Here is a 23,540-nt window from a genome sequence, read left to right on the forward strand (position 1 = left end):
AAATGCTGTGGGCAGGGTTTATATTCCAAAAAATGCTCACATCTCCAACTTCCCACTTGGTGTGTGTATTACTGAGGACCCAAGTGAGAGTAGTGCTGATTGCGAAGTCATTTAGATGAGTGATTTTTGACAAAGCTAGAAGCACTTCCGGGTGCCAAGCAATCGGCCAGCTCCAAATTGGCATGGACTCCGAACAGCCACCTCCTGAACTGGCACTGCACTAGTAATTATAATGACACCAACTATTGACAAATACATAGGTTATTTTAAATAGGCACTACCAGAGCTAAAGCTATCTTTTTTATTTAAATCAGGACAATATCAGGAACATCTCAATTTAATAATGAAATGACGACATTGATTCAATAACACTTTGTCTCTACAAAAATGTAACTCTAGTAGTACAAAAATAATTTTAACTGCGGAGTTACTTCATTGATTGCATATCACAGATAGCGTTGCCAATTGAAATTGAAATATTGGCATGCTAATCAATTCCCCCCACCAGTGACGCACTGATGCCAGATTAATGCGTCAGTGATGGAACAGATGCTCAATCATTTCTGGCCAAATGCCCTTTTTGGCAGCTGATTTTTGTTTTGCCTTTCCAGCTCTGCCCCGCCCCCTCAGGTGCCTATATGTTTTACCCAGAGTGCACAGAGCGAGAGAGAGAGAGCGAGAGAGAGAGCGCGTGATGGGTAGCTATACGGCCGGTGTGGAGGCGGTGCAGGCGGGTTGGTGACCGAAAAGTGCACTATAGACAGTAATAGCGCTATATACAGTGATAAGTAGGATGAGGCATAACCAGATGTTGTATCGTTGTGTATACATCAACATGCAAGAGTCCGGACACATCAACCGTGACCGCCTCCTGTCCTGACAGCGGTCTGCTCTGCACCGACACGGAGACGTCCGCTGCCCGCGGTTCCGACTGGTCGCATCCGTCCTGCAGGCTGGCTGCTGGGTCGGTTCTGTTCCCGGACCGTAAATCGATCTTCGCCTTTTATGTGACAGCCCTGTCGCGTTGATTGGCGTGCGAGGAGACTGATGCTGTTCCCCTCTGTGAATGTGTGAGATCACCTTTGCGGTTCACCTTGGAAATAAACATTTAATAACGAAACAAATAAACGCATGAAAGGTAAGCTAGATGTTTTCACGAGGATGTTTTCCCTGCAGATGCGCGTGTGTGTGTGTGTGTGTGTGTGTGTGTGTGTGTGTGTGTGTGTGTGTGTGTGTGTGTGTGTGTGTGTGTGTGTGTGTGTGTGTGTGTGTGTGTGTGTGTGTGTGTGTGTGTGTGTGTGTGTGTGTGTGTGTGTGTGTGTGTTGATTCTGCATGTAAGTCTGTGGTGTTTTCCATGAGTCCAGGCTCCTATAATGGAGCGGTCATTCAGATGTGCAGGCTCATGGACTATGAGATGTTAAAGGGGCCCACTTGTTCTGTGGTGCTACTTCATCTGTGAAAGTTTTCACTTTTAAAGTGAATTCATTACAAACCCGTGTGATCACCATTAGTCAACGCTCTGTTTTGCAGGTTACTACTGTGCTCACGTGAGATCCTCATTTGCATATCATGAATGATTAAAAGAGGTGTATCATTTCTGTGGGGAGGAGGGTACATAAACAAAATGGTGGGAGGCTTCCTCTTCCCTGTGACCTACAGTGTCTGTTGACATTGTGTGATGTGCTCCGTTATCTGCAGCTGTGCTTGGTGAGCGGTAACGTGCTGTACGGTGTCATGCCATCCCATAATGAGCACCAAAAGTCTATTGCTTTGTAAAAGGGTCAGGAGGCTAATTAATGTTGCTAGGCAACAAGGATATGTAATCCAGGTCGGAGGTACAAAGTTAGTTCCTCAGCCTACTGGAGGACAATACAGTATATTTACTCTACTACATGTATCTTACTTTGAAGATTCAAAATATGAAATACAAGCAATTATGATGTAATAGCCCAGTATAGGGTTATCTGAGGTTTCTTCCATTGTCCTTCCTTTTAATTGTGAGGTTCGGTGTGAGGGTCTCAAGACTGTAAACACTGAGACAAATGTGTAATTTGTGATATTGAGCTATATAAATATATTTGATTTGATTTGATTTATAGACAGTATAACATACTATAACATATAAATATATATATGTATAGCAGTTGCACCATAACCAGTTGTCATTAAAGTAATGCTTACACGTGTAGTTATAATCCAATGATTTAATATATGATGCTAAAACTTTGACTTAGGTAACAGAGAATGCAGAGACGTATTTCTACACTGTGGAAATATTGGTACTTTTACTTAAGTAAAAGATCTGAGTGCTCTCTCCGTCACTGCCTCAGCCCAATTGCTTACTCATGATAACGTCATCAGTGATGTCTCAGGAGCATGACGTGGAGTAGACAGGTGCTCAATATGACGTGATGCATTTACTCAGCTTTCGCTCAATGCTGACTAATCCTTTGCTGTTTATCAAAGTTAAAGAAGTCCTTTTTATGCTCTCTGCAAACCAAACTATATTATTTTTACGTGAAATTTGTCTTTTCTTTCCAACACTTTGAAGAATAATGTGTTATAATGAGCGGTGTAAAGTACTTAAGAACAATTTTTAGGTACTTGTACTTTACTTGAGTATTTCTCTTTTATCCTTATACTCTACTCCATTACATATCGGAGGCAAATATTGTACTTTTTACTATTTATTTAATTACTTGTGTTACTAGTTTCTTTGCGGAGTCAGTTTAATCAACAAATACATTCTGATCTGTTATTATAGGTTAAGATAAGACTTTATTGATTCCTCGGGAGAAATTTCCCAAGCTACCCTGCTACATTTAAATGAGCCCCACCTTTACCAGCTGTAACGTTAAAATGATGAACACATTAATGCATCAATAATAAAAATCCAGGAATACAATCAAATCTGAAATCGGCCATTCAGCATAATGAGTACTTTTGGTACTTACGTATATTTTGATGTAAATGCTTTGGTGGGTAAAATGTTGAATGCAGGACTTTCACTTGTAGCAGAGTATTTCTTCACTGTACTACTTTTACTTATAACATATCTTCTTCCACCACTGTAGCTAAATGATCCACATACTGCCTGTTGCAGGTTGATGGATTGCATGCAGCAGCAACAAATCAGCACCGACCCGTGTGGGTCCAAAGTGCAACCTGGTCCTTGTGCATTGATCGGAGTCAGTCTGGGTTTACTTCCACAGCTCGCAACCCAGGATCCAACTCTCATCAGCTCATCAAAGGTGCTAAACAGAGAGTCTGGATTGAGCCCCATGCAGGCTGCAGTTGCACCTGGGAAAGTGACAGACGAAATGCAGTCAGGGCAGCCAAAGTCTGGGTCCACTCCAGCAACACTGGTAAGCATAAGCCGACCAAGACCGACTGCTCTCGGAACCAAATCCGCTCCAAAGTCTCCCAGAATCTCAGAGAACCCCTCAAAGGAAATAGACTTGATCCCAGTTTGTATCCCAGGACCTCAGAGTGCCAACGTCCTGTCACATTCCCAGACAGAGTCCTCCTTCTGCCGCCACAGTCCCCAGAGCCCCCGCAGCCCTCAGTCTTACACCAGCCAGCCTTACCTGAGCCCAAACCCCAGCCTGCCCTCCAGCCTCAGCCCCAAACCCAGCCTCTGTCCTCAGCCACAGCGGACCCCCTCATCTGGGAGCTCCACGCAGAGCGAAGAGCAGCCCGAGAAGCCAGGAGGAGAGAACAATGACTTCAGGTGAGACAAATAATGATAATAGTGACCCCTTTTATTTACACATTTTTATATTACTTAGCCAAGGATTCTGCGCTGTGAATGTTCCCTGTTACGTCTAAATACAGCTGATGTGTGCCAGACCATGTCACAGGCATCAAAGCGGCACGTTTCACCACGAGCTTTGTGAACCTGACAGAGTGACACAGCCACATTTTGTTGGCAGACTTCCCAGAGGCTTCTGTTGTAACTTCTCGCTCATAAACAACGGATGTCTGTATAAACTCAGTTTAACTTTGTGGAAATGTGTTTATACGAAGGAGAAAATGCATGTACAGGTCTTCAGATGGCAGTAACCTGACAGTCAAACGTAAACTTAAATATCCTTGTGTCCTTGAACGCACCAACAGGGAGAGTTTTTAAAGCAGCCTGTATTATGATGTGATGTGACACTTTTCAAAATAAAATGACAAAGTTCTTTACAAGATAAAAATGGCAAACAAATAATTGAAGACAGTTTAAAAGTTTTACAATAAAGGTAACTTTTGCCTGTGATAGTTTCTATCTAACAACAAATTTCCACTTACTGTACGTTGAATTTCATGTTATAGACTACTGAAATGAATGGAAACAATCTTCTTTGCTTTTGAAAAGGTTTGTCAGTAATGTAAATAAATGATTTGTAGGTATTTTGCTTAAACATCCAAAACCAGCAATGCGGTCCTATTTAGTGAATTTCATTTGGAAACAAGTATATACATCTATTGCTACAAGTGTTTTTATGTGAAAGCAGAAATCATGAATCCAGATAGTTACCGGCACAATGTAACGATTGATGTGACGATGATAGAGTTGATTTACCGCTTAGCAAATCGGAAGAAAATGAAAGAAAATGTTTCCTTATTTCTTGACATTTTATAGACAATATGATTTATTGATTATATAAATGTCAGTTGCAGCCCTAATGAGTAGCTTTTTTACGTGATGAAACAGTGTTGCTGGTCATTTCAAAGGACCGTTAACTTCATCTCTTTCTCTCTCACACACTCACACACCTTAGTCATCATCAAGGTACAAGAGGTGCTTAATTGTGCGTATCTTTCTCTATATACAGCAACATTGATGGAAGCTATTTCTCTGAGGATTACCGCACAGATTGTGTCCTCTTTCACTGTATAGTAATATACTTAACTCTAAAGCAGCATTTCCACTCTTTCTATCCTCTAAAAGGGTGTACATCGTCACGTGGAACGTGGGATCAGCTGTCCCGCCAGATGACATCACTTCTCTGTTCGGACCAAATGTTTCAGACGGAAGCGTTGACATGTTTATCATCGGGTAAGCAAGTGTTTCCAGCAGGCTCAGCAGTGCCAGAGAGACAGCCGCGAGTGCCCACTCACTCCCTCCTGTTACCCATAGCTGTCCTTTTTATTATGAATGTTTCATTTCCACTTGTTTATGACATTTCTCTACTTTTCTGGCACCACACAGACTCCAGGAAGTCAACTCCATGATAAACAAGCGGCTGAAGGATGCTCTGTTTTCAGACCAGTGGAGTGAGCTTTGCATGGACACACTCAGTCCTTTTGGATATGTTTTGGTCAGTAAGGAGTTAAATCTGCTCATATAAGATAAGATCATTCTTTATTTTTCCCACAGTGGAGAAATTTGCAGTGTTACAGCGGCAAAGGGGACAGTGTAACTACAGGCATAAGTAAAGAAAACAAGATATAATAAACAATACAAAGCAAAATATAATAGTAGACAGACTGAATGCTTGAATTCACATTATTGCACATACGGAATATTGATATTATTACATCAGTCATACTGTAGATTGTTTTACTCCTATCCTTTTTTGCCATCATAAAATCTAGTTTACCGTATTTATATATTATTTTTCATCTGTCCCATCCGTTTAGGTGGCGTCCCAGCGTATGCAGGGAGTGCAGCTGCTGGTTTTCTCTAAATTCTGCCATCTTCCGTTCCTCAGAGGAGTGCAGACAGAGAGTACACGCACGGGACTTGGGGGATATTGGGTACGTGCTTTGAAAAGAGCTGCTCTGAATTCTGAGATTTATTACGTTGCAACATTGGTGGGGGGTTTGTGTCAGTGGGATTGGGGGGGGGGGGGGGGGTGCGATGTTGAAAGGTGGCGTGTGTGGGTGCATGTGTCAGTGTGTGACCTTCCTGTGCGTGTTGATGTCAGCATCACCCCTGGCTGCTGCTGGTGCAGTCTCCTTCTCTTTGAGGTCAGTGCAGCAGCAGGCTTGTCTGGCTTTGTGGTGGTGCGATTCAGGGGCAGAAATAAAAACCTCCTGACTTTGTCCCTAAACACAGATACGGTTGATACATGCCTGTGTTTTAAAAAGATATATATATATATATATATATAGATATAGATATAGATATAGATATAGATATAGATAGATAGATAGATATTCTATTATCTAAATATAGATCTATATATAGATATATATCTATATATAGAGATATATATATATCTACATTTAGATAATAGAATATCTATCTAGATATATATCTAGATAGATATATAGATATAGATATAGATATATCTATATATATATTTTATACTTTTTATTTTCTCACTCGAAGGGGAATAAAGGGGGCGTCAGCGCAAGGATGACAATGTTTGGCCACCCGGTGTGCTTTCTCAATTGTCACCTGCCTGCTCACATGAGGAACCTGGAGCAGCGGATGGAGGACTTTGAAAGCATCCTGCAGCAGCAGCAGTTTGAAGGAGGCACAGCGACCGGTGTACTGGACCACGAGTGGGTGACATATGAGTTTAATTCATTTAGCGGAAGATTGACCAACCATTAAACAAATGCACATATTCATTCATAAAATATTCTGTTTTAGTTTTTATTTGCACCAAAATGTTTGACCTGAATTATAAAATGCAGGAGATGCTCACCAATGATGATTAAATCTTAGTGGGGGCATATTACATGATAAAGCATTTAAATCTCACTATTTGATCTTTTATGTTTCTCGAGTTTCAAGTTACACATTTTATTCAAACAACAATGTTACAGCTTTCTTTGGATAGCAATACATATTTACATCTTTACAATTGCCTTTTAGAAGTAAAAGCAATAAATAACGTCATTCTTTTTATAAGAATTTAAATGTTATGGTTTTTCTGTCCCCAGTGTGGTTTTTTGGTTTGGGGATTTAAATTTCCGTATTGAAGACTATGACATCCATGTGGTGAAATGTGCCATCGACAGCAATAAGCTGCCTCTTCTGTTGGAGCGAGATCAGGTGAGACATTTTAAAACATTCGCCCCTTCACGGACACAGATGGATTTCTTTAGAAGGCTTTACACCACCTGTTTGTCTCGTGATCCGACCTGCAGAGGGCGCTGTAGCACAACGTGAACAAACGTGACCTGCTCTGCTTCTATCATCTATCATTTGTCTTCCCTGCAGCTCAACATGGCTAAAAGCACAGAGTCCGTCCTTGAAGGCTTCATTGAGGGACCATTAAAATTCCCTCCCACTTATAAGTTTGATGTGGGCACTCACACGTACGACACCAGGTTCGTCCAGTCGCCTTCATCACAGACTTACTCCATCATATTTTATTTTCCTGGAAGCCCAGGCCTGTTAAACTGTCGCTGCTCACTATGACTTTCGGTCCCTCTTTGCTTCTTTTCTGTCAGTGCAAAGAAGAGGAAACCTGCCTGGACAGATCGCATCCTCTGGCGCCCTCGTCGTACCGGCTCCCCAGTCCCTACCCACAATGCAGCACTGCAGCGGGGTCTGACCTCGTGGTTGGGTGGTGCGACTAAAGTGACTCAGCATGTGTACCGAAGTCACATGGGCTACACCATCAGCGACCACAAGCCTGTTTCTGCCTTGTTTTCACTGCATGTGAGACGATATTTCCTCAAATACACTGTAACCAAATGTATTAATGACATATTTGTGTTTCTCGCTTATTTTTTATTTAAAGGGATAGTTCAGATTGTTTGAAGTGGGGTTGAAAGAGTCAGTCAGTCAGTGTATTTCCTACAGCAAATGGTGCTTGTCACACCCCCAGTTTGGAAAAGCAGACATTAGTACCAGCACAGGAGCAAAGCAATGCACTGCATGGGACGGGGGCAGCAGCAAAACACCTATAGAAATCTATATCAGTTTAAGTGTATGCTATATTTAGAATACCTCTTGACCTTGCCGTCAGAAAGCCCTTTCCGAACTGAAATCGATATATCCATCTTTATTCTCTTGAAAGCCACCAGACTCCATTGACAAAAACAGTACCTCATACAACCCCACTTCAAAACAACCCGAACTATCCCTTTAAATGCCTTTTGCTCTTTTTTCTAGTTCCCATTCAAGGTGGATATGCCCCTGGTGGAGCTGCAGGTAAGCAAGGAGTGGTGTAAAGTCTCAGAAGCTACAGTTAGATTCACTGTTGCATCGACGTATCAGCGCAGCTCGTGGGACTGGGTGGCAATATACAAGGTAACACTCGGTTTGTTTTTGCTCAAGAACTTTTAATTTCTTACAATTTGTTGCTCAGTGTCAGCGTTTGAAATTATGTCCATTTGTTAATTTGTTATTCTGCAACAGGTTGGATTTAGACATCACAAAGATTACCAGGCATACATATGGGCCAAGGGAGAGCATGCAACACAGGTGTCTGTCACTCAAATCTCAAATCATTTATTTTGAGCCGCAGCTGAATTCAGGTTTAATTTCTTTCCGTTCTTTTCTTCACCAGGTGACATTTTCAGAGGAGGATTTGCCGAGAGATGATTGTGAATACATCCTGGGTTACTACAGTAATAATATGAACACCATTGTTGGACTGTCCACGCCAATTCAGGTAAGAAAAGTCAGAGGACAAAAGCCATATGCGACTGTACTAAAGTAACCTCCACTCTTCTGGGAAAGTTTTCCACAATATTTTCAGATCGGGCTGCAGGGACAGGAGCATTAGAACATTAGCAAGCAAAGAACATTTAAAACATAACATAAACGCATTAAAGCACATCAATAAATATAGTAAATAAACCACATACATTTTTTTTTAAATGTCAGAACCCATGAACAAAATAATAACTAGTATCAGATGAAATCAGTGAAGGCAGTACGATAATAAGATGTCATGTAAAACATGTTATTTTAAGCCTACAATGATATGATTCCAGCTCCTAAAATGTGAATATTTTCTGGATTTATTTATCATATATATGAAAGTAAACTAATAAAAAAAACTGATACTTCCTGTATTTCCATTTTGCGCATTTTATTGTACTTTTTACTCTACTGCATGTGTCTAAGATCTATAACGACTAGTAGCTTTGCAGATTCACATTGTACATAAAAAGCATTTTCTCAGTGTATAAAATATGACGCATTGCTATAGATTAACCGTATTTAAAGTAGTCAAAATAAGCTCCACCTCAACCATCTAAAACATTAAAATGCTGCTCCAACATTGAAAAACATAATTCAATAACATAACATTGACCGGGCATTCTGTTGAACGATTAGTACTTTAACTTTCGATACTTTAAGAAGATTTTTCTTTTTTTACTGAATTCAGGGATATGGAAAGGTGTGCCCACATACTTCTGGTCATATAGTTTATTTTGTATTAAGCTCGCTCATGTTATCTTCCCTTGAATCCTCCATCCTGAACAGATCAAGATTCCAGTCCACAGCCCCACCGCGCGTCGCTCCGACAGCTCCGACGTCAGCTCAGAAGATGACAGTACTCTGGTTCTGCTGGCTCCATGCTCCCGCAGCCCGAGCCCTAAAAACGGCAAACACCACCACCACCGCCACCGTCGTAGCCGCAGCCCCGCTGTTCCTGCTCTTTCTTCCAACCCCCTCCCCTCCCTACAGAGCCTCAGCCTCTGTCCTCGCTCCAAAGAAGGCCAGACTTGCAGCCTCTCACCCTGCTCTGCGGCTAGGAAGGAGCGACTGGTCTCCCCCGACACTGTGTTGTCCCCCACCATCAGCCCGCTCAGTCCCCGCAGCCCTGTGTCTCCAGGTGGGGGGGTGACTGCACCGGAGGCCCTGATCGCTGCCATCTTAGGTGAACACAGACCAGCTCAGGTTAGCCCCGTAGTGGTCAAACGGATAGGAAAGACAGGGGAAACAGACACTGCATAGAATATAAACAACAATAGTTAAAGAAATACTTCACCCACAAAATGACCTTTTCTTTATCAATTACTCACCGTGTGGTACCTTCAATTCTTAAACAAAACGTTGTTTTTCTCGCATTCCTACATAGTGACCGAATAATAAAAGCAAACTAAGAAAATTCTTTAAGGAATTTAAGTGACTGCATTTAACATCAGCAGAACTATAGCAAAACATCTGTTTACAAATTCTCACACAACTCGTGCAGCATAATCCAAGTCTCATTTATCCATATGTTCACTACTTCCTAAACACATGCATTTGAACTAAAAGCTTACTATTTACAACACTTCAGACTTGCATGATGAGTAGCGTGCCGACACAAACGGGAGACTGTTTATGCAGAAGTGTTTTTAAATAGAGGCCATTGATAAAAACAAAGTTTTCTTCAAGAATTCAAGGTTACACATGTGAGTTATTGATATACAAATAGTCATTTTGTGGGTGAAGTATTCCTTTTAAAAGGAGGCGCCGTACAAAGAAAACAACGGCACTATTCATGTGTTCAGGGTCTGAACGGTTCCCACAAAGTCACCGTGCTCGTAGAAGCAGCACACTCCGTGACTCCTATTGTAGTTTGCAAACATTCCACATTGTAGCCCTGCAGTTCTGTCTCTGAATCTACCATCATCTCATACACTATGTGTATCCTGGAGTCAATGATGTGTCCAGACTCCTGAAGACAAGTGCTTTTATTTATAGACTCATAAGCTATATCATACGTAAACAAACATATTGAATGTGAAACCAAAATCAGAGTAAACCTATGATGGATGTGACCAGTTGTTACTGACAGCAATATGTATTAGGGCTGCAACTAGCGATTATTTCCATTGTCGATTAATCTGTCGACTATATTCTCGATTAATAGTTGTTTGGTCTATGAAATGTCAGAAAAATGACGATCAGTGTTTCCCAAAGCCCGAGATGACGTCCTCAAATGTCAAAGATATTCAGTTCACTGTCATAGAGGAGTAGAGAAACAAGAAAATATTTACATTAAAGAAACTGGAATCAGAGACTTGAGACTTTTTTGTCTTGAAAAGATTACTCAAACCAATTAATCGATCAAAATAGTTTTTGATTGAGTGAATAGTTGACAACTAATTGATCTTTGCAGCTCTAATATGGATCCATGTAAAGAGTCTTGTATTAATATAAGGACCCTTGGCCAGAAGTATTGATGGTATCATAGTTCAAATCAGTGTGTGTGTGTGCGTGTGTGTGTGTGCGTGTGTGTGTGTGTGCGTGCGTGCGTGCTTAGACCTATGTGATTAATCATCAATGTATAAAACATGAATTTTTTGAACCAGGTGATGTTTTAAACTTTTAACTCTATAGTTCTTGGTCTGTATTCATAAAATAAATCCAAGAAAAAAGAAAGAGCATTTCACGACCTCAGTTCATCTGAAATGTACATGTGACCTTGTGACTTGGACAGTTGTCTTAGATCAATGCTCTTTTTCCTAGCAGCTTTGTGAATACAACCCCTGTTCTACAGTCAGTGAGTGGGTGTTTAGGCTAATGTGTTTGTTTTGCTTCAAGGAAGAAAATGACATGTAATTGTGTGAGTGTGCAAATAAAACAAGAACAAACAGAAAATAAACTGAACAAATGCTGTTTATTGGACAAACACTGTTAAAGAGGTGTGTATTTCTGTGTATATGTGGACTCAAGCTGCATAATGAGTGTACTTTACAATAGTCAATAGTTTCACAGATAGTCTCTGCTAATCAGCATAACCCTCAAACTTTATTCAAATCAATAACCTTGTCAATGTCCCACAAACAACCGCAACCGCCTCGTCTCAAGCAGAGTGTGAAAGGTTTCTTACCTTCTTTATTAATAGGATAAATAACATTAAAACACAAATAACTCCTGCAGAATCCGTTGATATCCCCGGCCCTTATTTGGAATTATTGGATTTTTTGTATTCCCTTATCAGGACAGTCCTCAACACTGTCACATATGGGCATGCCATTATGCGAATATTAGGGATCTATTACATTTGCACTTTTTTTGCATATGTTTTATCTGTTTTAAATCTAAGAGTGTGTTATTTTATTGGCATTGTTTATATATGATTCAGTGCTGCTTGATACAGTATATGTGCTCTTATGTTGCTAATATTTGTATGTCATACATATATATAAATAAATGTGTAAACAGTAGTGCTATGGTGCAGAGTACAAAAGGTGCAGGAATAAATATGGGATAATTAATGAAACTGGTTGTTTTATATATATATATATGAGGTAAATATTGCTTAAAGCCCAAACAATAAGAAGATTGTTGCAGCTGATGGTGGTCGCCTGTAGCAAATGTGCTTAACCGTCTGCCTGAAGTTATTTATCCCCCAGGGACTGTGTTACTTAATTAAGTTTGAGCACGCCCATATGCACCACATGGTCTGTGCTCAACAACAACATTGGCTGCAGAGAAATGACAAGAAGTGTCTGAATAAGTTGTTTAGGCAACTGTCTGATCCACTCTGCACGCCACCCTGGTGAGCCTATACTTGAAGTAGCGTGGTCACTTTGAGTGTTAGAGCAGCAGACCCAGGTAAAAGCTGTAAAAACGTGGCCGACTCCACTAAAACTGTGCTATCTGAACGGCTAGCTTGTTAGCTTACCGCGTGTGTATTGGCTAAAATGAACGGCCATCAGAACGGTTTCCATAACAACTCGTTCATTGATGAAGACTGCTTCCTCTTCACCTCTGAATCAGTCGGAGAGGGACACCCCGGTAAGTTTTTAATTAGTGTCAACAGCCTGTCTAGGAGGTAGTGTCTCCTCTTATTTGATAATTAGCCTGATAGCACTCTGTTAGCCTCTCAAACAAGGTCACATTGCATGTTGCTGTTAACGTAGCTCAGCGTGTTGTTGTGTGTCAGCTGTCAAATAAGTACCCTGCGCATCCTCTCTCTACAACCTGTCGACACAGTTAAAAAGTGGGTCCAAAGTGTCCAAGCTACATGTAATTCAGAGAATAAATAGCTACAGACTATTTACATGCTGGGGTAATGTTCACTTTTCTTTTAAAAGATAAGTTGGACCGTCGCAGCTGCATGCTAACAACACGGCAACTGTTAAGCTAACACGACGCTGAAGTTAGCTTCAGATTCGTAGCTTCTGGTTCTGCAGTTAAGAGGAAACTTAACTTAAATTGCAAAACGACCGATCCTTTGCCCCTGCTTATCGTTGTGAAAGCGTGTTAGAAGTGTTGTGTAAAGCCTTAATGCTGTCTGAAACACACTTTCAAAGTTGTCAAACCTATAATCTATTTGTGAAAATACAAAAAAGGTGATTTTACTGCTGTTTTCCCAAAACTAAGACTACATTGAACAAGGTCTCCTTCAAACACTATATTATACTGGACTAGATTATAACAGAGAAGCCAGACAATCCTTAGGACACTGTTTCAGATTTATGAAGCCTTCATTGCATTTGGGAACATGCAAATAGTCAGTGTAGAGCTACAACGATGAGTCCATTGACAGAAAAATAATCGATTAATCGTAATTTTTCATGCAAAAATGGCCGAATATTTTCAGCATCTCAAATGCTTTCCCCTGTTTTATATCATATCAAACTGAATATCTTCGTGTTATTCCACAGATAAGATTTGTGACCAAATCAGTGATGCCGTGTTGGACGCACACCTCAGACAAGACCCTGATGCCAAAGTAGCATGTGGTAAGAAAGCAAAAACTGTGTTGCCTATGACCACCTTCACCTCCTTGTTCTTAATGATCTGATATACTTAGTCTTACTCTCGTCCCTCACACTGCATGTCTTTGTGTCCTCAGAGACTGTTGCTAAGACGGGGATGATCCTGCTGGCTGGGGAGATCACCTCTAGGGCCAACGTTGACTACCAGAAGATTGTCAGGGAAACAATCAAACACATAGGCTACGACGATTCCTCCAAAGGTACAGTTTGAGACTCATGCAGTTTAAGCTTTTTTGTTAAGTACAAACTTCAGCAGTTATTCAAGTTTGTGTGAGTGATTATTAGGATTTACACACAGGATTGTATCAAATCATCCAAAGGTTTTTATTAGTATTGAAGTATTAGCAATATTTGTATAATATCTAATGAGAATTAAACCATATAGTCAACTCAAATTATCCCACATTGCTTTATAAAACATTGTGATTAATAATCAGTAGTGGACAAACTACTCAGATCTTTTACTTAAGCAGAGTAGCAATACTATAGTGTAAAAATACTATGTTACAAGAAAAGTCCTGATTTCCAAAGTCTTAATTTAAAAATGTTACTTAAGTAAAAGTATTAGCATCAAAATGTATAAAAGTACCAAAAGTAAAAGTTTCTTTTTCATTCTGCTTTGCATACTATCGTGGATAAAATCTGTCCTCCGGGCCAGTTTTGACTTATTTAAACTGTTGTAAATCTAGTCTAACTCAGTCTTTTTAACGTAATACTTGTCAGAAAAAAGAAGATCACTGGAGAAGTTCAAAGTCAGATACAATAGAGTTTAATCTCATGTACAAGTACAAAAATCAAACTCTGAGAACATCCCCGGAGATGCACTGACCCCTGGACTGCTTCAACCCCCTCTTATACCCAAATGCACATACAAAACCAAGGTTGAAGGCTAAAAGGTTGCAAAGTGTGTGTCGAGTCCGGTAAATCAACCTGACAGTCTGGATTACGCCCTTTGACTCATCACCTGGAATTTGCCTGTCCTGTCCTTTTAAACTTGTGTCTCTGGGTTTTTTCTCTAGTTGAAGTTAGTCCTGTCATTTTAGCAGGCGCCTGGCCTTCTTATCTCATCCTCAATATACTAAGGGTCTCATAAATCTACTTTCTTTATGAGCTTAAATTGAGAAACTCACTCTTCTCTCTCATCCTCCCTAATGCTATTATCCAGGCCTTCTCCTAGATGTTTACAGAGGCTGTATTCTCACACTCATATTGATTATAATTGAATGTTACACATTTTTTATATATATATATATTTTTTTTATCTTAACCTATAATAAAACATGATCAATTATTTATTGACTATATTTAATAAGTAAATAAAGTGAAAAAGTATAGCCTCTGACATTTTTTTAATTAAAGTGCATATCTGAGGGAGACTGAGGCTCACTTGTTTTTTTTTCTACAGGCTTTGACTATAAAACCTGCAATGTGCTGGTGGCTTTGGAGCAGCAGTCCCCCGACATTGCTCAGGGAGTTCACCTGGATCGAAAAGAAGAGGATGTAGGAGCCGGTGACCAGGTTGGAGGGTTCATAGATTTATGTTTGTGTTTGATCCACAGTTGGGTAACTGTGGCCAAAAATATGGTGGTAACGAAGTTTGTGATGCCATTTTTTACCTCCATTTATGCTGTGATTTGTGACTGCACCTCTCGCAGGGTCTGATGTTTGGATATGCCACTGATGAGACTGAGGAGTGCATGCCCCTCACTATTGTCCTGGCTCACAAGCTCAATGCCAAGATGGCTGATTTGCGCCGAAATGGAGCGCTGCCGTGGCTCCGACCCGATTCCAAAACTCAGGTAGGACAAAGAATGAGTTTTTCCTTACTTAATGCTCTTCTACTCTTACTTGGTTTAACTCACCGCATCTCCAGACAGAACAGCACGGTTCAATTTCAGCCTGCTTGCACGTTTTTTCATCTTAAATTTTGATTCAGATTAATAATACAAAATGTAATCTGCAAATAAATGTATTATTATCTTATCTTCTTCCTTGCTTGTTTGTTTTTCCCCTCAGGTGACTGTTCAGTACAGACGGGATCGAGGCGCCATGGTGCCGTTGCGTGTCCACACCGTTGTGGTGTCTGTGCAGCACGATGAGGCTATAAGTTTGGACGAGATGTGCCGATGTCTGAAGGAACAGGTGGTGAAAGCGGTGGTTCCCAGTGGCTACCTCGACGATGAAACTGTATACCACCTGCAGCCCAGTGGGACGCTTTGTCATCGGAGGCCCGCAGGTGAGACAAGAACATCTTTATACTCTGTAGCTCTTTAGTTCGGCAGGAATTTGGATTTCAGTGAACGCATGTTGTTATAGCGTTTTATTTTTAGCAGCAGCGTTTTTTAAAATATTTGTTCCTAATTAAAGAAAGCAATCCACCCAGCGTCTTTTTCAGAGCTCTGCGACCACCCTGCCAGACAAAAACATTGGATTCACACCTTTTATGCTACAATCCCACAAGAAAAAAAGTGTCAAAGTCATACATAAACCTCAAAGTCCTGCGTTTCTTCCCGCAGGGTGATGCTGGTCTTACGGGTCGTAAGATCATTGTCGATACTTACGGCGGTTGGGGTGCCCACGGAGGCGGAGCCTTTTCTGGGAAGGACTACACAAAAGTAGATCGCTCTGCTGCCTATGCTGCCCGCTGGGTGGCCAAATCTCTGGTGAAAGCTGGGCTCTGCAGGCGTGTGTTGGTCCAGGTGAGTTAAAGTGATCCCTTGCCCCAAATCTATATATGACTGTATCAAATAACAATAATTTGGTCATACATTTTTTTTTTTTTTTATATTAACACACAACACGACATAAACACGATTGGGTTGTTAAGCAATATAATTATTTTTACAGTTACAACGTGGACAAACTACGAAATCAATTCCATGAGCTGAAACGCATCTTTTGCTTTTCTGCACTGACGTCTCTTGTTACTTACGGTAGCCATATTTGCTGATTTATAAGCTATTATGTAGTTGTTGCCGTACTGACGTGTAGGAATGGTAAAACTTGCAGATAACTTTTTTTCACATTATTTTTCACTTAGTTCCTGTTAATATTTTCTCTTTTTTAGATGCAAATAATAAAAAATCTTGCCGCAGTATATGCTGAGTGATTTCTAGTTTTTAAAATGTCTCTCCTGCCTCAACGTTTGCCTCTGGTTTAGGTATCCTATGCTATTGGAATTGCCCATCCACTCTCCATCTCCATCTTCCACTACGGGACCTCCCAGAAGAGCGAGAAGGAGCTGCTGGAAATTGTGAAGAAGAACTTTGATCTCCGTCCAGGAGTTATCGTGAGGTATCCTGTGGTGTCTAATTTCAGATTTTAGCTGACAAATGTGCAGTTAAAATCCCCACTAAACATATTTTACACATACTTCAGGTTTTCTTTAAATGTATTATTTTATTTCTGTCTCAGGGATCTTGACCTGAAGAGACCGATCTACCAGCGCACAGCAGCTTATGGGCACTTTGGTCGTGATGTCTTTTCATGGGAGGTGCCCAAGATGCTGAAATTCTGAACCCCCTCCTTTAATCTCCAAGCGGGCCATTAGGTGTACTACAGATAAACCTGTGTGCCCGTCCACTCCCCTCCCACCCCCTCTTCCTCCTCGCACACACAGCCACATCACCCCCAGCCTCTTCATCATAATAAGATTCCATTTTCTCTACCTGTTAGTATTAAACACATCTCTCAACAATAGTATTTAAATTGCAGATATAAAGTTGACCAAGCATGTTGGATAAATTGTTTACAGATTTGAGCATTGCTGCCAGCTTTTATTCATCTTTATTCTGGCAGCTAACATCATTTTTTTTGTATGATTAATGGCCATCTACTTCCTGACACTGCTAAAGAGTAGCTTAACTTAATCTCTGCAGTATGTATTAATACTGTATTTATAGCAGATTTCCAAAACTACCATATGGGTATTTACCAGTTGATTGTGTTTCGCATGACATTTCTGGTATTACTCAGCTTTTAATATGATAATCTCACTGCAGTTTAGTCATAGAAGTGATCAGTGGTTGGGATCCTCTCTTGCTTTATTTCTTTTATGGCAAAATGTCATTTCACCTAACTGGGTTTGGTAAATGGCAGTTTAGCATCGCAAAAACTTTTATCTATTTTTAAAATTTTGAAGGCACAAATGGAGTCCAACACTTGTCGGGTGTGCTGTCCCTTCAGGCCATTTCCTTTCTGACGTATTACAGAGAAGTCAGAAGCTGCTAATGGACCTTGTGGTTATGTTGGACTGCACCATGACATCACTCCCTTTTTTTGTAATTTAAATTTTTTGGTTTAAATATCATGTGAATGTTCCAAATGATGTTAAGTGCGTCAAATGTGTTTTCTGACCAACATAAAGGCATAGTACAGTACTCACCCTGCTGGAGACTGACTCTGGGTGTAGCTACAGAGAAACCCACCTCAGTTGCCTCGGGGCAGGGACTGCCTTTATCCCATGGCAACAGTGTGCTTAAAATAAGTTATTGAATGGCATTTGACCACTTTGACCACTAAGGAAGGGCAACTGAGTAATGTGTGCCACAAGTTTTTGTATCTAAATTCTGTTTTCCCCTCAATTGCACATGATTAGGGTCCTTGACACCTTCAGTCTCACCTGCTCACAATGTGAAAGGTGAATTGGCAAGGGGGAACATGAAGAGTACAGCCACAAACGCAGTCGGCAAAGTGAATGTAAGACATGGTATTGCTGCTCTCGTCTTCTCAGCAGTTAGTTTTGTACACATGAGGACATGGGATCAGAATATGTTGATGTTATGTTTGTGGATTTTGAATATTCCACTGGAATTGCACAGCACATTGGTTCTTAGAGTTACCAAAAGTGGAAAAGGTGTCTATTTTCAATGTTGTATTTACAGTAGAGTAGTTCTAAAATGAATGTTTAGCTTGCAGCCGAAGTTTTTATTTTTATTTATTTATTTATTTATTTGTTTTTAAAAAACATTCTAACTCTAAACCCCCATGAGTTACGGGTGGCACAAGTCTGGTTTTTGAGACAATCGGGGTTTGTCAAGGTCGCCCCTCTCCTTGTTCTTTTCATGAGAATTTAGTGAGGAAATGCAGATAAAGTGAGACCAGATGTGTGGCAGGGACCCTGGACAGATTTGATCCCAAAGATGACATGAACACACAGTAAATGCCTTCGAATGATCCCCCAGTTGCCCTTCTCATTGACTTGCTCCAGGATGTGTATCCTCACAATATAGTTATTAAGGCTAAGCCTGCTGTAAGCCTGAGGTCAGGTTGTATTCAGCTTTAAAATCAACACAGTTGGTATTTTGTCTGAGCTGTGTGCGCAGTTGGTGTGTATAACAATTCCTCATTATGTAGCCAGGTGGCACTGTGTCATTTATAATACTGAAATTTAGTTTGGCTCCTCTGGCACCATCTTGTGGTTCTTTGAGTGCACTGTACATCAGATAGGAGCCATACAAAGGTGGTCAGAGCATTTTAGATTAGTCTGAGTGATAATCCAGTGAAAGGACTCAACCAAAGATTTATTTTAACAAAGTTTGCATCCTCTAGCTCATCCACAGACGAGACAAATGATTGGTTGGTGTTGTACAGAGAAACCATCCTGTTTACGTGGTCTGCTGTGGGGGGTGTTGAGTAATATATCCATTTTAATATTAGAAGTTAATCTGTCAGTGTAGTTGCTGAATGTGTTAAAGTGCCTTTTCTCATTTTCTGCAATGCCCTTATCCCCTGCCCCTAAACATCCTACTCCTTACCTTTTTGAATCCGCCCCCAGTTTCTACCTTGACGTGGCAAAATCTCCCTCTTCAATAATTCATACTGACGAGTCTGATTTGTTGAGTTCCTCTTTCAAACCCTTTAAAAATAAACTGCACTCTCCCCTTGTGCGCATTGGCTGTGCTTTTGGCTATTCATTTTGTATCTTAAAGCAAAGTCATGGGATTCCATGTTAAAGTCACACTGTACTCTGAATCCAACCTTACTCAATGTTATGACCCTTTAATAACGTGTTAAATTGAACTTACAACAACAAATTACAGAATATTGTAGATGGAAATAAAAGTGGTAAAACATGAAGTATAAAGAGGCTGTAAAGAAAATCACTTCCTCTGGAAGAATACAAGTTCATTGACCATAAGAAGTTTCTAATCCGGCTTTCATAGTAATAGACTTCTTGTTTTTTAAAACATTCACTTCACTTTGAAACTCCAATACTAAAGTTCAGGTTTAGAAACTATTACCATTAGAGATGGACTTTAACTATCACCAGGTTTTGGATTAAGACCTGTGAAAGGAGTTGCTGATGTGAATAGTGTTTAACAAATTCATATACTGTACATTACATATATCTGAACATGTTTAAATGCTTGTTTAATGGCAGAAGAGAAGACCGATCCAGTGATGTTTATTAAATGGAGTTTATTCGGATAATTCTCCGGAGAGCTTCTGACAGATGACAAGAAGAAACTTGAAAGCAGAGTAAGCCATTTAAAGTTTATATATAGAATAGCGGTAAGTACAAAAATCAATTATCAAGTATACAGAATATTTGTGAGCTTTCATATTTATTTTACTACTAAGTGCCAAATAACTCTTTGATCCATGGTATTTTAGCAAACTAAGTCCTGGTTTTCACAAAATTTTAAAATTATATGATTAAAAATCGTGCTGAAAAAAAGATATCTAATCGGTGTCTGAAATTCCTCAGGTGTCGAGCGGTAAGAGAAATATTTGCAGTTTGCGGTTGAAAGATCTGGGTCGTCCATGGGGCCACGGAGATTAGTCCCACTCTGAAAAGAGAAATTTGGAGTGATTTTATTTTCCCTTGTGTGTTTCTCGGATTTAAATTCTTATTAAATTCCACTTACCTTAACATTTAAAGTGCGTAGTAAGGCTTCCAGGCAAATTTCTGACAGTAAAACACAGTCTGCATGGAGTAGACAAAATGCAAATGTGATCACTACTTTGCATTCAGAAGCTAAACAGGTTTACAACTTGCAAGTCTTTTACTTACTTCACATTTGAGGGCAGTCTTCATGTCTCTGCACCTGTAGGTTGTCAAAGTGCATGGGTCTGAGGGAGAGAAAAATGTGTCGTTTGAATCATAATTGATTTGTTGATAGACAGAAAATACATTAACTTTAATAGTTGAATCATCCGTCAGTTTTATACAAGTGTAAATTGAAAATAACTTATTTCACAATGGCTATTTTCAGTTGTCAAACAGGTGTAACTAACACTAGTGACCGATGCATTCAGGTGAATAAATTCGGGGGCCTTCGAGTTGTTCCTGCTTGCCCACTGGCATGGTTGACTACTGGGATAACCTTAAGGTATAATATAACATTTCCAAATTACCAAGTCTAAAAACGACTAAACTTATGTTTTATATATGTTGGGTTATGTACTTGCATTATCCCAAATGTTTCCAACAATTTTTAAACCCAGAGAAATCTGTTATTTTGATCAAAGTTTAATTTGGTCCCCTGTTATGGCGTCGTATCCCCTTTTTTGAGCAAAATGCTTCAATCGGTGTTTACCAGGTGTGTTTTGAGACCTGCAGATAATTTGGCTCCTGTTTAAAACCTCCTCAACAAGTAATCCTATCCGGGAAAAGCTAACAACTCCTATGACCCTACGCTACTTCCTGACTCTACAAAACTCCATCTTTTTTTTGTTGTTGATCATATTAAACATTTAACAGGGCAATCTTTAATGTTATTAGTTACACCTGTGATTTTCCTGACATGACAAGTTGAAATCAGCTTGAAGATGAAGCCCTGCACACATCACTGAAGGAGAGTCAGACTGACCGACAAGAGGAGCCTCCTGCCCATTGCACATTTGGAGGAGAACACAGACGTGCTGAGGGGTGGCGTAGCCCACGATTGCCTCCAGCACCGTCTTGCTAAACTTGCCAATGGTGGCCTGGCACTGATCTCTGTAGGAGGCTGGCAAAATATGACAAATCTCCTTCAGCAGCTTGATCACAGCATCCTGCAAATGTAATAGACGCACAAAAGTCTTCAGTGCTGCATGAAGGCATTCAGGTGTCTACTTACATTTTTGAGTGGGTGTGCAGGACAAAGAGATATTGTATTTTGGCATGTGCATATATGTTCCTTCACTGCATGAACGTGACTCACCTCAGTCCTTTCTTTAGGGAGCAAGTCCTCCAAAGTCTTGATGAGAAAAAGGCAGAAGGAACATGTTGCTTTGGGCTGCACCTGATTGAAACAAACAGCAGAGGAAGAAAAGCCGGTCCACATATGTTATTATTTTCTAATGTGTCCCTCTAACTTGCACATTACTGACATTTGTACTTGTCACAGCTACCTGAAGGGCCTCCTTGACAAAATAGCTGAGCATCTTCTCTTGGTTGTCACGGGCGGCACAGAGACCAATGATTTTGCATAGCTCCGCTGGTTTCTACAGAAAAAAAGATGTGAAAGAAAATAGACCTAACTTCAGCATCAGAAACATGACGGCAAAGTCTACAGAACACACTCTCACTGTTTTACTCCTGATATTATTCTAGGAAACTTTATCCAGACAATTAAACCAATAGGCTACTTACCACACCACCAGCAATGAAGCTGATGATCACTGGAAACATCTTCTCCACCTCGTCTTTGCAGAGTTTGGCAGTACTAGCAGGCCCAGGCAGGAGGTCACACAGACTTTCAATGCCATCCATCATCTTTTTCTGAAATATAGTGCTAAATCAGGTGTATGGTCTTTAACCCTCGTTCTCAGGACATAGGCCTATTATGGCCAGTGGTGGACATTAACTAAGTACAGTTCTGCACTTGAGTACAACTTTGATGTACATTACCTGAGTATTTCCATTTCCTGACACTTTATACATCTACTCCACAATTCAGTGGCAAATATTCTGATGGTTTATGTTACTTTAAAGAGTCAGATTCATAATACAAAATATAATAAACATGCATTTATTATGTATTATTATTATTATTATTATAGGTTAAGATAACAAATAAATATTGATCCCTTGGTAAAATTCACAAGCTATCCAGCAGTATAAATTGTAAAAGAAAAGGCTCATCCTTTATCTGCTGCAACATTAAAGTAATGAACCCATTAATGCATCAATAATGATCATTCAATCATTTTATATATATTCTGCTTAAATGAGCCTTTGTGCAGAATGAGTACTTTTGCCTTTTGTACTTTAAGTATGTTTTGATGCTGATACTTTTGTACTTTTACTTAATATATATTATATTATACTTGGTATATATATATATATATATAATCATTGAACTGAGGCAATTGTTTATTAAATCTTTATTTCCAATTCTTGAAGTTTTCTCTCTTTGTACTGGAGGAACTGCCCACAGACCAGATTGCGTTCAGAGGAAAGAGGATCTTTGAGGTCAGGTGAGAAACAAAAATAATTGTGACATTTCAATTCAACTGTCTGTTGAAATAGAAAATAGGAAGTGGCTCTGCACAAAAAAAGGGGACCTTTACTTTATTGTATGTGCTTTGAATTTCACTGAATGCAAATGATTTGCATCTATGAATGTGAAGCATGTGCTTCAACTGATAAAGGTCCTGTCACACATATCCGCAGAATTCGCAAATTTTGGGCTATTTTTTATATGTTTCTGCCATACGGAGCTGTGTGACAGGGCCGTATGGCTGGCGTGTTCGGCGAATCGTCTGCGTCCTTCAAACGATCACAACTTACCCTTAATCTATATCAACGTATTGCTGATATTTCGTATACGCCAACATACGTTTCTGCCATACGGATATGTGTGACAGGGCCTTAAAAGAATTTAACTAACTTTGAATTTAAAGTTTTTTTATTTATTTTGTGAAAGCACAGTGTGTATTCCAATCTTGACTTGAATATGGACATAAACAATATCAATAATAATACCAG

General features: G+C 39.9%; 3 protein-coding genes across 4 annotated transcripts in view; 2 read left to right on the forward strand and 1 right to left on the reverse strand.

The window, feature by feature from the left end:
* Positions 1 to 262: 262 nt before the first annotated feature.
* inpp5ja (inositol polyphosphate-5-phosphatase Ja) lies at positions 263 to 11,857 on the forward strand. The gene is made up of 13 exons (XM_029444958.1): positions 263 to 1,138; positions 3,105 to 3,731; positions 4,938 to 5,045; positions 5,199 to 5,307; positions 5,630 to 5,746; positions 6,324 to 6,499; positions 6,884 to 6,995; positions 7,164 to 7,273; positions 7,397 to 7,607; positions 8,064 to 8,201; positions 8,310 to 8,375; positions 8,461 to 8,565; positions 9,387 to 11,857. Exons 2-13 carry the CDS (start codon positions 3,109 to 3,111, stop codon positions 9,858 to 9,860), a joined length of 2,349 nt encoding a protein of 782 aa, XP_029300818.1. The 5' UTR covers positions 263 to 1,138; positions 3,105 to 3,108; the 3' UTR covers positions 9,861 to 11,857.
* Positions 11,858 to 12,301: 444 nt separating this feature from the next.
* mat2aa (methionine adenosyltransferase 2Aa) lies at positions 12,302 to 19,525 on the forward strand. Its single transcript, XM_029444557.1, is given in 10 exon segments — positions 12,302 to 12,638; positions 13,511 to 13,588; positions 13,702 to 13,824; positions 15,030 to 15,142; positions 15,280 to 15,423; positions 15,641 to 15,832; positions 15,834 to 15,860; positions 16,141 to 16,323; positions 16,785 to 16,918; positions 17,039 to 19,525. Coding segments are annotated over 10 exon segments (1,191 nt in total). The 5' UTR covers positions 12,302 to 12,544; the 3' UTR covers positions 17,142 to 19,525.
* Positions 19,526 to 20,027: 502 nt separating this feature from the next.
* sftpba (surfactant protein Ba) overlaps positions 20,028 to 23,540 on the reverse strand; it is a 5,254-nt gene continuing 1,741 nt past the window's right edge. For both annotated transcript variants that reach the window (XM_029444558.1, XM_029444559.1), the window contains exons 4-10: positions 22,203 to 22,331; positions 21,962 to 22,054; positions 21,772 to 21,852; positions 21,439 to 21,622; positions 20,640 to 20,698; positions 20,494 to 20,552; positions 20,028 to 20,415 (exon numbers count right to left, since the gene is read on the reverse strand). In XM_029444558.1, the coding sequence (XP_029300418.1) occupies positions 20,502 to 20,552; positions 20,640 to 20,698; positions 21,439 to 21,622; positions 21,772 to 21,852; positions 21,962 to 22,054; positions 22,203 to 22,331 (597 nt within the window). In that variant the 3' untranslated portion in view covers positions 20,028 to 20,415; positions 20,494 to 20,501. The remainder of the gene's footprint in view (positions 20,416 to 20,493; positions 20,553 to 20,639; positions 20,699 to 21,438; positions 21,623 to 21,771; positions 21,853 to 21,961; positions 22,055 to 22,202; positions 22,332 to 23,540) is intronic.

The sequence above is a fragment of the Cottoperca gobio genome, chromosome 12, assembly GCF_900634415.1.
Source record: "Cottoperca gobio chromosome 12, fCotGob3.1, whole genome shotgun sequence".
Lineage (NCBI taxonomy): Eukaryota > Metazoa > Chordata > Actinopteri > Perciformes > Bovichtidae > Cottoperca > Cottoperca gobio.